We start from the raw sequence: 16433 nt of genomic DNA, 5'->3' as shown, positions 1-16433 counted from the left end.
ACATTTAATAAAATAAAATAGTTTATATAAAAAGATTAATTCGGAGAGATCAAAGTTTTGATTGTGTCCAAAACATTTCGGACCTCCCTCCTCTAGCTGGAATGGTGGAGTCCACCGCTCTTCCGCTAACTAGTGAATCGTTGAGGAGGTAAGTTCAAAGATGTTTTGACAGTTATAACAAATGTAACTCTAGTATTAGTTTTTTTTAATAATTTGCAAAATAATTAAATAGCATAACGTAACGTAGAATAATATGTTAGTTCAATTACGTCACTTTGTAACGACTGCAGTTACCTGGTTGTTTTATTACAGTCGAGCAAACCGCATGTACCACTGGATATATGAGGTCTTTGGTTGCTCGACCACATAGGTTACATCTGTTTAACCAAGCCTTGAGTTAGCATGGCTACGTTTAAACACGTTACCCAACGTGTAGAAGTTAATTAAACACTTCAAACATACTCATTTAATGCAATTAGCGCCGCATTACGTTATAGACAGCTACCTGGCGTGGCTAAAGGTGAAACGGCTTCACAGGGGCTCATTAACGGTAATTGTATTCAGCTGCTACGTTTCAGAGGCAGCCATGTTATTGTGAGGCTGTGGAAGGATGCAGTGATAAACGTTAAAAGACACGCGAACGCCACTGCAATCTGTAGACACGGTCTTTCTAAAAACCTTCCGTTACTTAATTTACTATTGAAGTCATTCATTTACTATTTATTTAGGTAGTTGTTAATGAAATACATTTTTAGAAGCTTCTTATTCATCCAGGTCATGTTTCTCCAGTTTTCCACTCAACAGAAGTTTGGATTGAATAATATCAAAGTAATATCAACATGTATCTATGTATATTAACTGGTAATAAACGTTTATTCTGTTTTGTAGTGCTGGTTCTTGAAATGTTTACTATAACATGTTATTTATTTCCCCAGGGCAGATGGAGAACTTCATTCTATATGAGGAGCTTGGGGGAGGCAATAGCTCTGTTGTTTACAAAGGAAGACGGAAGGGCAGTCTCAACTATGTAGCCATCATCTGCACTGACAAAGACAAGAGACCAGAAATCACAAACCATGTAGGATAGACTCAAAACATTTAAATAGACTCAAACTCTCAAATTTTATTAACATGCTAAGACCACTATTTGTGTTCATATCTTTTAAATATTGTGTTACATTTTAACAGCCCTGAAATAACTTCTATGGACTATGAACTATGCATTTCCATTGTTTCATATACTCTGTGAATTCTATTAGCATTAAATTAGGTAAGAATACGAAAAAAGTTATAATACTGTACCCTTGTTTCTTGTCACCTGTTAGGTACGTCTGAGCCATGATCTGAACCATCAAAACATAGTGCGCTTTTATGAGTGGTATGAAACAGTCAACCACCTGTGGTTGGTAGTGGAACTCTGTACAGGTCAGTGATTGTGTTGGGCATGACTTCAAAATAAAATTGCAATGAATATGACTTCTTAAAGGTTTTACAAAGTAAGAAAATAGCTTTATACTTACTTTACACACTGACCTATGCGACCATCAGCTATTACTTTCACTTTGTTCATCTGCGTTTTCTGTTAGGTGGGTCCCTGGAGTCTGTGATTAGTCTGGATGGATGCCTGTCAGAAGATGTGGTGAGGAGGTTCGGATGGGACTTGGTCAAAGGACTGAAACACATACATGAATTAGGCATCGTCTTCTCTGACTTGACCCCTGCTAAGGTTTGCTTCTGTATTTGTTTGTAAGAATAAAAGTATAAAACACCTTTAAGTTTTGATTGTAATAACTCTTATTTGGTCACATGTAGATCTTTCTGGATGGCAACGGAATCCTGAAATTTGGTAACTTCTGTCTCTCTAAGGCCGAGGGAGAGACATTAGAGAGTTTCTTTAACTTGCTCTATACGTCTGAGGATGCAGGGGAAGAAGATGGCAAGGAGAAGTTTGATAACATGAGAAAAAGATTGCAAGGTATGATGAGCATCTTTTAGTCACATTGGCAATACAGTATATTTAGAAAATTGAATTGTAAAGGGATTAACTAATCAGTAAAATAGGACTTTCCTAGAATATAAAACTTAAAGACCACTTAAATTAGAACACAATTCGCAGAGTAAACCCTGGAGGGGACAAATCAGTAGCTATGAAACATGTCATCAAATGTGTAGATATGGATTTTATGCCACGGTGCAGAAATTCAAAAGATGGATAACCAGCTGAGAACTGTCTAAGATGATGGGTTTTGGTTTTTGTTTGCCAACTGATAATTAAAGAAGGAGGCAATACAAGTTGATGCAGTATTGTAATGAAACATGGAAGTAAAAACTACACTGTAGTTTGAAGATGCTCATTTTACGGGAGTTATTAAACAAAAGCTTTTATGTTTGTATTCTAAACAATTTGCCATTAATGTTTTTGTTTTTTGTCTTAATTTGTCGTAATTTGTCGTATATAACTTTTGTAAGTGTATATGCATAGACTGTAATCTATTAATGTATGTATTTTTTTAGGTTCTCCAACTTACAGGGCCCCGGAGGTTTTGCAAGGGTCAGAAACCAGTATGCGCTCTGATTTCTGGGCTTTGGGGTGTGTACTTCACTACATGTTCTCTGGTAAGATGCACACATGCTTTACTTATCACTACTGATGAGCACTGTCGAGTCAGACTCTTTTTCTGTTACAGGTAAACCTCCGTTCCATTCTGATAACTACAGCGAACTAACAGAAATGATTTTACACCAGGAACCAACACCTCCCAGACAAGCAGGTAATGAATGCTGCCTGTGTCCACCCTCATGTGCTTGCACATAGACAAAAACATATTGTATGTGATGTTTGGAAAAAAATAAATGCTGCTGATAGAATGAAACCTTCTTGGGCCAATGTTTTCTTTGTGTTCAGCTAGCCCTTCAAGTGAGGACTTCCAGAATCTGCTGAGAGGCTTGCTCCACAAAAACCCCAATAAGAGGTCAGGTACCTAGACATTAATGTAGTAATAATAAAATGTAATAATAATGTAGCCATATTTGTAATGCATATTTAAAAGAAATCATCAATCAATAAAATAATTTGTGAATCATAACACTTTCTAAAGTGTTTCATCTTAGTACCATGTACTGTATGCGTGTCCTGACGTGTCGTCCATTTTTTTTATTTTTTATTTTTAATTCAGAATGGACTGGCCTGACCTGCTGAACCACTGTTTCTGGACTCAGATACTGAATGAGGAAGAAGATCTGAATAAAAGGCAATTGGAAGAGGAGATTGAAGAAAAAAACAATTTTTTAAAGGAAGTTGGATCAGCTAGCTTAAGGTTTCTGTTTCTACATTAGAAATTGTTTTAAATGTTCAGTTCTTACGGCATTATGTAAGCATTGAGCATTTGTATTGGCCATGTAAAAGAGTAACAATGCTGTCATTAATATTGATTGTGAAGTCTTATTAAAACTCCCGGGGGAGGCTCAATCTCAATCTGAATCCACAGAGATCTGAAAATATTGGCAGTACTTTTACATATAATTGTTGATTGCTTATTGATTGTACCATCAAAACAGAACACCTTTTAGAAATTCCAAGAAGTTTAATCAGAACAGTTCGCATTCTTTGTATTTTATTTTTCAATACTGAAATAGTTTGTTAGAACCTGTTTTTTTATTATCTCTACAGACACACAAGGATGTCTCAGTCATTCCCTCTAGGACAGGAAGATACGCTTGCAAAAAGCAAGAAACTAACCTCGGCACAGGCAGTGACGGGAAAGAGCCAACAAGCTGTGAGACACACCGCCCGTGGAGCCTTAAGGAACAGTCAGAGCTTGGACAGTGATTCTGGAGGAGAGGGAGAAGCAAACATAGATGACCCTAAGCTAATTGTGATGAAGAACCTGTGCCACACAGCGCATTCCAGTATCACTTTAGGTATTGTGGTGTGTGTGTGTGTGTGTGTGTGTGTGTGTGTGTGTGTGTGTGTGTGTGTGTGTGTGTGTGTGTGTGTGTGTGTGTGTGTGTGTGTGTGTGTGTGTGTGTGTGTGTGTGTGCGCGCGCGCGCAAGCTGTACTTATTTTTTCCTAATAGTATAAATGTATTTCTGTCTCATTCACCATTAAAGGTTTGCTTCGTTCTTGCTGTGCCTTTTACTAGGCCTGTGTGTTTGACATATATTTTGTAGTTACAGTTGTTGTGTTATTCTTCCTGCAGATAATGTGTCAGAGCTCAAACCCAAATCTGGTGTAAATGAAGACAACACTGAGGGCATCTTTCTGCTCAGGTATTCAGTTTAGTCTATCTGCTTCATATCTGCTTGTTTTGGCTGGGTTTATCCTGTTTTTCCAGGGCTGTGTACCCATTTTATCTTAGAGTGGGTTCACTATCTAGATGGCTACTTAAAAAGGATATTAATTAGTTTCTATATATCCTAGCTCTCATGCCAATTCTAGAAGACACTGCAGTATTTCAGAGACTCCAGGCCAGAACACCCTTCTACAGGTAAGTGCTGTGCAGATTTTACAACCTGCCAGCCAGCTAAACTCAGAACACAGCTACTGTAATATCATATTGTAAAGGTAAATTTATATATATATATACTTACTCATGTGCTAAATACTTAAATCTGATGGTCCTGAAGGATGCTTCACTTCTGAAGGTGATAGATTTTCCTGTGTTCTGCCCCACTCCTACTCTAGGCCAGTTGTGGCTCTGACATCACATCATGTGTAAAAGATCTTCTTTACACTGACTCTGATCTGACTGTGACTCCTGTACTAGACAACCCTAAGGTACATGTACAAGCATGCAGTGTTGATGTATAAACGCTATGTATTTATTAGATTTTAGGTCATTGTAATTTTGTTGAGCGTTTTGACATGCTCCAGATGTTCCAACTATTTTATAACCTTCTTACATATTCAGTTATTTGGAAACAGGAATTCAAAGTTTATATACAGTAGTATTACTGACTAGTAGTATTACTGACTTTTACTCCATGGTTTCTTTTCTATTTACCAGATTCTAAAGACTCCTCCTGTGCGATTTGATTCAAAAACTCTTTGTGTACCAGCCTATTCAGGTAAAATTGGTTCTTGCATCAGTATTAAGACGTTTTATCTAATATAGTAGGTGGAGATGTTTTTTTTCTGGTTGTTTGACCCCAGTTTAACCACTCTACTCTCCAGTTGAGAAGTTGCATTCCTTCAGTGCTGAACAGTGGAGCGTCTTCATTTCACAGCTCTGTTCACTCCTTGAAGACCATAATTCCTCCACTCCTCCTCGTCCCACTGCCTCTCGCACTAGACTCAACCTGCACTGTTACCTCTGCTGTGTCGTTGGACATAAAGTTATTGCAAACAGACTGATTAACTCACCTTTGGTAGGAACATTTGTATTTACATAAGATTGGCTTTAATTTCAGTCTGAAATTAAATACTCTGTATAGATATAAAATATTATATTCAATAATGTAACAAAGTATACCACATTATCATTGCATCATTTATAATTTTAATTACTCTTCAGAGATTTTGTTTAAGCAAATATCACATTGACCAAGCCAATGATCTAAAAAACCTGTTTTGCTGTCATACAGTAGCTATTACAGATTCTTCTTCTCTCCTTTTTTTAATTATTTCTTCTTGCTTTTCTTTTTTCTTTAAACTTCTCTCCCATTTGTTTCAGCTTCCAGTATTGACCCGGCAGTTACAGCAAGCTTCTAACTGGGATGTGTAAGTACATTATTCCATGAAGAGAATTATAGGCTGACTTGTACAGACATTGGACGTGGTTTCTACTGCTACTGTAGACAGTAATGTAGGACCTATAATCATTTTCAGCAGAGCTTAGTTATAGGGATAGGTTACCCAAAATGTATGCAACATGATAGACTGGATATAGAAGCAAAAATATTGGTATGTGATAGACAGCAGAGCCAGGCAATGAACGTCGTCTTTAACACTAAAACCTAGCATGTGTTTTGAATGACATGAAAAAGACACGATTAGTCTTTTGGTTTTGCAGGCGGTGTAAGGTTCTTAGAGTGATTGGTCTTCTGGCACTGCACTGTACCGAACTAAGAGAGGATAGTTCAGTTTCAGAGGTCTGTAACACGCACGCACGCACGCACGCACGCACGCACGCACGCACACACAGTTATGCAAATTAATCTTTCAAATGTATAAATTTATAGAGACTTAATTTAACAGTAGTACAACACTATTGTAGTATATATATATATATATATATATATATATATATATATATATATATATATATATATATATCTCACATGTTAAAAAATATATTTTTTTAACATGCAGTACCAATTTGCTCCATGAGGCAGCACTGCATACCACCATACTGTATCTATATTACAGAAGGTAAGAATACACATACAACATGCATTAAAAATAACAGCATTCCATAGAGCTGACTGCAGTGTGTATGGTTATCAAGGGCCTATAAACATTGTTTGTGTATGTGATTATGTACAGTATGTGAATTGCAAGTTGTTTCAATTGGTTGTGGCAAGGTTGGATATTACTAATCATTTTATTCTACGAAGAGTCATGTTAGTAATAGTTGAGAATTTCTAGTCCTACGATGTGACATTAAATTAATAATATTCGATAAGACTGGGAACACCTGTCCTTTTGGTTAATAGTACAAGTGAAGGACCAGCAGGTGGCATTAAATGCCTGCAATAATTTGTCTGTCGTTAGACTTTCTCTCTAATGCACAAACACACTTATATGCGCATCCTCTGTATAAACTGTTAGCTAATATTTACAATAATACAGTAATTGACTGAGATTGCTTGTGGCTAATTATATCGTTAATGCAAACCAACTTCTTACTTCTAACCCACTTACTTTTTATACAGACTGTTTTATACATTTTTATACTTGGCAAACAAAAATAACAAACCAAAATGTTTATTAAGTTGTAAGACTTTATTAAAAAAAACAGAAGATCTGCTGTATACTAAACTATTCAGCTTCAGATTGTGGTTAGATGCAACCTGTTTGCATTTACCGATCAGCAATCAGGTCAAGGAATATGAGTACAAGGAATATGACAGCTGATGCTTTGGTCCTAAACGTAACGATAAACTATATTTCTTTTTCCTGAACTTGTCTTAACTCTTCTTTGCTTCTCCTTCCTCTTAATGATCTACTTATTCTAAATGAAACTCATCTGTCTGCATTCGTTGTGATCACACACTTGGTCACTTGGTCTCTTCATCCATATTTACAAAATGGCCGACTGTGTAGCACTTTCCAGTGTGCTACTAAGACAAATGGCAAGCATTTTTCTCCCCTTCTTACTACAGTTCAGCTACGATAAGATGACAAGTTAAGAAAAGGACAAAGCACAAAGTAAATCTGTGCCTAGTGTGTATGTAGTGTGTGTTTGACTGTGTAACTGTGTGTGTCCATCTGGAGTCTCAGCAGGGGTTCTGTGCATGCATGCACACTTTTGTTTAAGTGTGTTGGCTTTTTTGAAACATGTTTCCGCACGCTCAGCAGGGGTCCTAAGAATATAATGGTCTGTTCTGTTTCCCTGTTTTGTGTGTACATACTGTATGCAGTCAGATGTTGTGTATTTGATGCAGATGACCACTAAATGACCCCTGGGCATGCTTGGTGTGTGTGTGTGTGTTCGTGTGTGCGTGTGTGCGAGTGTGTGTGTGCGTGTGTGCGTGTGTGTGTGCGTGTGTGCGTGTGTGTGTGTGTGTATTCTCGGCAGGGGTCTCCTCTTGCTGCAGTCTTGTTGATTGGTCTGTTAGAGCTAGGCTTAGTTACCATGGTAACGGCTATATGTTTCATTATATCCACCCAAGTTTTACATTCATACTGTACACACCCACCTGTCTTTCATAAAACTTTTTGTATAATGCACTTATGTATGTCATGTACAGTGATGTTGTGTCTCCTCTGCATCTGGCTGCTTGTCTTTTCATTATGTGTGTCCATCCTCTCCAATGATTCATTGTATGATTCATGGAAGGTGTGCTTTCAAAACCAACTAAATATGATTTACAGTGTAATGGGTTAGGTAGTTAAGACTGTTTTATAAGATACACTTTAGACTTTTACCACATTCAAAGGAGTCAGAAAATTAAGACTCAGTTTTGGCTGAGGAAGAAGAGGAATCTAGCCAATTAATATCTGCTCTCACTTCACTAGAAACAAAAATTGTATAAACTGTCAAGAGACAGTTGTAAAAGTGTAAGAAACACAATGCCACCATTTTATCATATTTTCTTTGTATGTGTGTGTGCGCACATGCTTTTTCAACTCTGGCTGGTTGTACAGTGGTTCTGTAGTGTTGCACCCTCTGCCTGAAGGCCTGTATGACCAGTTTAAAAACACCCCTGAATCTAAAATTTCTTATCATTTATCAGTTGATCTAGTTTCATTAGCCTGAAAACAATTGCAGTAATGTCAGGTGTGAGTATGAAGAAGAACAAGCTCGTCATCGTTATTAAAGTCTGATTTTGGCAAAACAGGCCTAAGAAGATTGTCATACTGTACCTTGAAGGACTTTCATAAAGTCCATTAAATATGAGATGTTGATGCTCATATGATTCTGAAGGGATTTAAGGATTTTATTTTTGGTTTGAAATGCATAATTAGACTATCAGGTAGATTGTGTATAAAAAAGACCACTACACCAAGGTGTGTAATAGTCCTGTAGGTCACACAAACCCCCTGAAAAATGTAGAATACAATCATTATAATTTGAGTCAGGAATAATCATTGATGATGCTCTGAGTTCTGGGAAATTCTACAGAAGAATTAAAGATATTCCCCTGAAAACTGAAATGGAGAGGAAAGTTATAAAGGTTATACAGAATGACAACCACTCTAAACACAAGTCACGGTTAAGGCAGAAGGAACCTCTGGGCACAACTGTCATAGCAACACTTTTTTTAAGAAAACAGGCATATCTTTTGAACTATGTCATATTGGAGTTTTATGTTAGTTAATAATTGTTGACTGAAATTCTGCCTGGAAATCTAATATATACTGTAGGCATATTTAACAGGTTTATACTATCACTTTATAGTATAGTTGTAGTTTATTTCTTTTATGTTTTTCTATAACCATATTGATATAGTTGCTGTAAACTGTATGCGCCTCTGTTTTCTCTTTCCAGGCTGTGTCCACATTGACAGACCTGTTGAGGGACAATCTGAGGAATAATAAACTAAAGCAGTTTCTGCTGCCACCACTTGGGGAGTTCCTCTACCTCATTGCCTCTCAGGTACATATAGTGTGTAATTTCCATGAGACAGATACTGCATAAGGCTTATCTAAAGGAAATAACCAGTCCAGGCACTAGATACTGTAAGTAAGGACTGGATGCAAACATGCATACCATGCTTTATTGTTCACTGCAAAGCTTTGTGCAGATGTGCACTGCATGAACTCCTTCAGGCTTTCAGGCGCATCATAAACTATCATTCAAGTTGTATCATGGCGAAACACACCTGATATAATGCAAAATAGTAATGTTACTAAACACGCTGCACACTGAATTAAAAAATTACCCACTAAGGAACCTTCAATTGAGTCATATTTACTCACCTTTGGACTCCATAGTGCTGTAAACATGTTAATGTGCCATATATATATATATATATATATATATATATATATATATATATATATATATATATATATATATATATATATATATATATATATATATATATATATGAGAGAGAGAGAGAGAGAAATTTGGTTACTTAAACCAGTTATCTGTATGACATATTTCAATTAGACAATGGTGCTTATGACTGCTAATGTAATAGTAGATGGAGAACACTATATGTCATAGGAAAGTTTAGCTTACCTTAAAATAATGAATGTAATTTTTTTAATCAGGTTTTAAGTATAGCAATAATTTTATATGGAAGAAAGATCAAAAGACATTTTCTTATTACTTGAGAGAAAAAGATTAATCTTGAGTGAAAAGAATGAATCTGATTGCTCTGTCATCAGGTAATGCAGTGTAAATTTACTTGCTGACTGAAGTGAATTAAAAGCGAATTGACCCTCTGCTCTAAAAATTACAAGAGAAAGAGTGAAGGAGGTCTTGTTTGACTTCATTAGAAATGGTGATCCCAATTTATTTCTGGTTAACCTCAATCTATTCAGTGAAGTTGATTAAGTGTAAGATTTGTATTTACACAACGCATATAACCTTCTATCAACCACCCTGGCCGACTACATTTATTACAGGCCTGAAGCCGTGGAAAATCTCATCAGTGTCTTGAACCACCTCTTGATAAATTGATTTTCAGCTCCTGTAACATCTAGTGTTTTGCCATTAGTCTAGTCTTAACAAATAGTAATACATTTATCAAGTAATCAATAATATTCTGTTTTCAGTGTTTGCAATTTTAAGGTGATGTTTCAATTGAGTTATTTTGTAGTTTCATCAGTTACCTTAGGCATTCATCAGGCATTGGAACATAAGTATGTAGCTTTGCTTATGTGTAATTACACGTTTGGTATGTTTTTATCCAACAAAAGTAAGGTCTATAGCATATACCTTATTCTGTATGTGCTGTATATACATGTCTGCTTAATTCAATGAATAACACATCTTTTATTGATGCAGAGATTGTGCCTCAGGCCAATCCCTTATTTCAATTCACAGTAGAGAAAATTATGTTTCTGCAGCATTGTCAGTTAGGAAATTAGTAGCTTCTAGAATCCAGTAGATATTCGATTTGCCTGTGTCTTTTAAGAGTCCCCTGGTGGACAGGCAGGTTGGCTGTCTGGTGAGGGTATTGGTCAGTGTCAATCAACTGCTGCATGTTGCTCCCATTCTCAAGGTTATTGCTTACAACCTGGACGAACACTACTGGACATGAACTCATACAGAACTAGAAATAAAATGTTATCAAACATTTGCCACATGGTGAGTATGGTAGAAACGCAAATATGAGTGAGACATGACAAAGTTTACATGGTTGAGAAATCAGTATTAATAGACAATATATTAATGCTGTTGTGTACAGTAGTTAGTGTAAAAGTATATAATAATCTTCACAAAGTTCTGTTGTAATAGTGATAATGTCATCTCAATAACCATTTTGAACAAACCTTACAGAGCACTCACTCACTTCTGACAGGTGATAAAACAGATTTTTTTTAAATAATTTGAAATGTCCCTTTAAGCGTCCCCAGGTAAAATCCCCTGCTCTGCTCCCTTGTCTTCTTCTGCAGCACCAGTCAATGACAACGATTAACTATAGCCTCCAGTGCTGTCTTCATCCTCAAGGTTAGATATAGCCTGAAGCTTAACACAATAGCATTGGAACCGAGAATTATAAAAAAGAAAAATATTGGATAAAACTGTTGGACCTATGTAGAATGTAAGACAGTTCTGGTTTAACCCCCATCTGTGTTTGTGTGGGTGAGAGACATGAAAAATCATTATCATGAATGATTAAAAAGTTCATCTAGTTAGATAAATAATCATTGACCAATCAAACTTACTTTGTTCCATTGTTTCTCAGCTTCATAATTTGTATGATAGTATATTTTATATAACTGTAAAACATTAAAGACTTACATTTTATTTGTGCTACTAATATAGAAATTAACTTAAGTCAGTAAAGTTACAGTTCAATGTGCTCGTGCTATTAATACGCAAAATTGATATGTACAATATAATCTAGAATTATTATGTGACTTTAAATAGTTATGAAGACATTTTGTTGCTCATATACGTACATAATCTAAATGTCGTGGCCGTTCTTGCTCCCTTTCACCTTCCCAGCTTGGCCCTTCTTGCCCTTCCTCTCAGTCGTCTCCACTTGCATCTCCTCCATGTTATATCTTTGCCTTAGTCTCCCACTCTACTCCTCCACTGCCCCCACTCCCCCAAATCCATACTCCCTCCTCCTCACTCCTCTCACCAATTCTCCCTGTCTTTTCTATGCCTCTCTATCAGGAAGAGAAAAGAGGCTCCCCAGAGGGACTGTGGTTCGTTCCCGCTGCCGCCTACACTGGCTTAATGAGGAGCCTGCGGGAAGGGGTGAGTGTCTCTGTGTATGTCTGCGTGTGTCTGTTTTTGTGTCTCTGCCTGTGTAACTGTGACTAAGTCACCCTCACTTTTCCTCAATGTGTGTGTATGTGCAAGTGTGTAGCAGGGGATCCCTGTGAACAGTAATGATGAGGCAGCTGTGGGGGCCTAAAGCGTTGTTTGCCAGCTGCAAGTCAAGGGCATGCAGAGCAGTCACACACACATACATGCACACACACTCTTACCTGCATCAAACACAACCCTTTACTGCTCAGCAGCCTGACCTCAGCAGCAATTAGGACCCTCCAGACACACACACAGAGTAGATGGAGCAGAAACACAACCAGAAATATAGGTAGTTCTTTCTTCTTTTCCTTGCTTTACTTTTAGCTGTCTTTCTACTTCTTCTCTTCAGATTTCTTTCTTAATTATGTTTCCTCTGTTGTTCATCAGCAGTGTAAAATGGCAAATTAGAACTTTCATTGCCATAATAATACACCAAACCATACAGCACGTCTGGTAAGTTTGCTTTTTTTGCTTTAAGTCACTGTAATCATGGTAAGTGAAGAATAAGTCGTCACATTAGTCTAATTGATAATAAATTATATTTTCTTTGCTTCCTTTTGTGTATAAAGTTGTGCACAGCTGGATGCTTCTATATCACATCATTTGGTGAAATATTACTGGAAGAAAATATTAGTGTAGTGTAAGCAGCATGAGAGGGGTAAATGTTGTTTTGTCTCCTAAATGTCGAAAGGGTCTTCCTGTTGTGACACACTTAAACAGTTTGAATATATAACCACTTGTCTCCACAGTTGTCAACCAGTGCCTACTGTTGCTTCATTACCACTGGGAGAGTAGATGGGTGGTAGATGAACACAGTTTTGTATATGTGTGTGTGTGTGTGTGTGTGTGTGTGCTTGCGTGCGTGCGTCTGTGCGTCCGCATATGTGTGTATGACAGGAGCAGCGAGAGGGGTAGAGGTGAGGAGAGAGGTGGTTGACTTATTTATCATTATTGAGCTGTGAGACTCTTCGAATACACACACACACTCACACACTCACTCACTTACTCACTTACTCACTCACTCACTCACTCACTCACTCACTCACTCACTCACTCACACACACTCACACACACACACACACACACACACACATTGAGTATGTTCACACATATTCAGCCTTAGGGACCAGATACTCATCCTCAGACCCAGTCTGCCTCCCTCTACTGTCTCTGTCTCTCACCCTCCTCCCTCAGCGTTTTTCCATTACTGCCTGTTTTGCCTCCAGATGCACAAATATAATATGACAGTTTTTAATGCTCATGCAGTTATACATGTAACAAGGTGCACGGCAGGGTATATGTTATTTTACACACAAAATTAGTAATAAAAGTTTGTTGGCCATGTAGCTAAAGATCAGTTCATTTAATAATTACGTATGTTAAGTTAAACATTGCTCTTCTAGTGTGAACACAGATACTTTGATCATTCTCCAATTGCGCATAGTCAGATATTTGATATTTTGAAACAGTTGTGGTCCATCTTTAATTCTATAAAATCACTTTTGAAACTGGCAACCAGCAGAAAATTTGTTGACAATACTGTTTAAAACATGCTTGGTTGGTTAAATACATAGACTAGTCTGGTCTTGTCTTTGCAGAAATGCAAATGCGCCTTTCAGATGCTGTAAAAAAAGTCTATGCATAGTGTAGTAGTGCAGTTTTGTTTTATTTAATTCACAACTTAAATGGATCACTGAAGATGTGCTGTGGTATCTGGGACCAAGATGTTAGCAGCGGATACTTTAAGTTCCATATGTTGTGAGGTGGGACTCCCATTTCCCTCCAAGTTCGGAGGGAAATCAGCTCATGACCTTAAAGGAAAACTTCACCAATTTTCAATGGGGGTTGACCAAAACAGCCTTGGGTAATATTTAAGAACATAGAGAGACTCAGGTTGCTCTCTAATTTCAATGCAGAGAAGTTACCATTTGTTCCTCTGGTAAGACGACTAGGCAGATGGTTTGTCGTGGGCTCAAAAACTACAACTAATGCTTCCTCGTTTACTGCTCCAGGTATGGTCAGGCTGAGAGGGGGGTGGAACCAGACTGATGGGGCGGAGCCAGCCTGCTGGAGCACAACTGCTCAGTCCGCTATTGTTTTTCCTCGCATATGGTACAACACTAATATTTAATGGCTGGAGGTCCCGCTGTGGATTATTTAGAATTTTTATTTAGCGAGTACTCTGCCTCGTACAGTACAACTAACCATAAATGTCAGAGTAAAGCGCCAGCAAGTTACGCCATATGGAGGAGTACAGTATGAAGCTGCTCGTAGCAGAGAGCAGTCGTCCAGCATAGCCAAAGCAACATACAGCCAAGAGCCAAATGCATAGTTTCTCTGCCCCGATAGAAGCACAACTGAATATCCCAGTACTCCTTCATACAGTGTAACTCATCTGCGCTGTACTCTGGCTCATACAACTAACCACGGATATCAGACTGTGCTGAGGTACTCACTGTCTTTTAAAAAATCTACAGCAGGATAGACTTTCGGCCATTAGTGCTGTACGCGTATGCGAGGAAAAACAATTTTGCTCCAGCAGCCTGGCTCCGCCTCTCAGCCCGACCTCTGCTGGGGCAGGTACAGAGGAAACCAGGAAGCACTAGTTGTAGTCTAAGAACTCGAGGCAAAAATGCCTCTGATATGTTTCAGAAGCTTTTTGCAGACGAATAAATGACAATTTCTTTTCATAGAAAATATGGAAGAATCTGAGTGTTCCTTCATTCTTAAATACTACCCAGCATCGTTTTGGTCAAATTGAAAAATTCTATTGAAAATCTGTGTCAAGATCAAGATCAAGTTTTCTTTTGAACTTGTTGTGTACCTCCAACCATTATTTTGTACTGCTTTTGCTTATCAAAGGGTCACATTATCTTGCAGTAGTAGTAGAATCAAGTGTCACAGTTCATAAGGAGTACAGTATTACCTATTATCATGGAGGTTTGTGATTTATTAAAGTGATTTAATAAAGTAATTCTAGCTTTAACTTACTGTTAAATTTACTGTAGCTGTAAATGTGACCAACTGTAGTGTGATCCCTTCTGGTAAACTATGACCTACTTAATTCTGACTTGACAGATATATGTTTCTATAAAGGTTTTGCATTGCCATATTAGACACGGTGCTTACCAGGTCACAGACACACCTCCAAAGCAAAACAGCCACACTCTCAGATAAGCCTAGGGCTATGATCTGGTGTTCAGCATGCAAAGATAAAAACAAACAATTACATATGTATTATGTATATATTGTACTGAAAACATTACATTTTCTATAAGTACCATACATAAGTATGGACACAAAAAGTGCCTCAAAACTGAGGCACTTTTTGTGTCACTTAAACAGTGCTTCCAAAAAATCTGACCTAGAGTTATGCTATTCTCTGAGATTGCTTGGTGTGAATATAATGTTCTGCTTAATAAAGTTGCTATTATAGTTAATATTTGAACTTAATTAACTTTTTACACTTGTATGGCTAATTTAACCTGTAACTGTAGAAGAGTATTAAACCTAACAACTTATATCCTGAAAGCCAGCCTCCCCAAAACATACAAATAATTAGGGAGCAGTGTCTTCTCTCTATATACAGTTAAAATCTGTGAACCCTGCATGTAAAATAGGCCAAAGAGAGAGGACAAATCACATTTTCTCCACTAACCAGGTGCATGCAAATTAGTTCAGTAAGTGAGCGAGTTTTCAAGGGGGTAGAGATTGAATAAAGAGAGGGAGCTGCAATAACAAAAACAAGCAGTTACTAAATCAGAGAAAGGTTTCACCGTAATTACTGTTCAAACAATCACTCAATTATTGATTGTGTAGGAAACTTCATACTTCATAATGCATATACCGTAGTATATTAATAGTATATTAATTAAAGTAATGCATTTTAGATATACATTTTTTTAGAAAATGATAATGATAATGTTGAGATTCAGGAAGTGAACATGAGTGAAACAATTTTTGTAAAGTGGTGGTAGAAAGACACAAAAAAGCATCAGGACTGAAAGTAGGGAGTGCAGAGACCTCTAAGTTAACACAACAATCCCAATCTAATATATTGTTTTGTTTTGAAACTTATCAAACGTGATTACAAGTCATTCATATTAGATTTGTATCAATTCTTAAATTAAAAATCTTGATTTGTGAAACTATTAATGTAATGTTCGAGCTAACCGCCCTCACCCCTTGATCTTGCAGGGTTCCGAACCCCCTGAACAGTGTTTTCTCATATTGGACATCATAAATGACAAATAATTGTTGCTTGTCACAATCCGTTTGCAACCTATGTTGTGTGGTTTGATTAAAATGAATGTTGCATCTTTTCATCAGAA

General features: G+C 37.3%; 1 protein-coding gene across 11 annotated transcripts in view; it reads left to right on the top strand.

Moving 5' to 3' along the window:
* Positions 1–16433, top strand: part of ulk4 (unc-51 like kinase 4) — a 58293-nt gene that overhangs the window by 1699 nt on the left and 40161 nt on the right. Inside the window, exons 1-19 of one of the 11 annotated variants that reach the window (XM_029128289.3) lie at positions 53–148; positions 936–1078; positions 1326–1425; positions 1587–1726; positions 1813–1975; positions 2515–2616; positions 2688–2771; positions 2906–2972; positions 3177–3317; positions 3671–3921; positions 4201–4270; positions 4422–4488; positions 4686–4778; positions 5008–5068; positions 5175–5368; positions 5674–5720; positions 6013–6091; positions 9154–9261; positions 11965–12048. In XM_029128289.3, coding sequence (XP_028984122.1) covers positions 941–1078; positions 1326–1425; positions 1587–1726; positions 1813–1975; positions 2515–2616; positions 2688–2771; positions 2906–2972; positions 3177–3317; positions 3671–3921; positions 4201–4270; positions 4422–4488; positions 4686–4778; positions 5008–5068; positions 5175–5368; positions 5674–5720; positions 6013–6091; positions 9154–9261; positions 11965–12048 — 1989 coding nt within the window. In that variant the 5' untranslated portion in view covers positions 53–148; positions 936–940. Of the gene's footprint in view, positions 1–52; positions 149–325; positions 551–605; positions 862–935; positions 1079–1325; positions 1426–1586; positions 1727–1812; positions 1976–2514; positions 2617–2687; positions 2772–2905; positions 2973–3176; positions 3318–3670; positions 3922–4200; positions 4271–4421; positions 4489–4685; positions 4779–5007; positions 5069–5174; positions 5369–5673; positions 5721–6012; positions 6092–9153; positions 9262–11964; positions 12049–16433 lie in introns of those variants that run through there. The other 10 variants (XM_029128292.3, XM_041067906.2, XM_055502845.1 and 7 more) reach the window with 10 other exon arrangements.

Source organism: Betta splendens, chromosome 16 (genome assembly GCF_900634795.4).
Source record: "Betta splendens chromosome 16, fBetSpl5.4, whole genome shotgun sequence".
Classification (NCBI taxonomy): Eukaryota; Metazoa; Chordata; class Actinopteri; order Anabantiformes; family Osphronemidae; genus Betta; species Betta splendens.
This window is presented reverse-complemented; position numbering and strand designations above follow the sequence as displayed.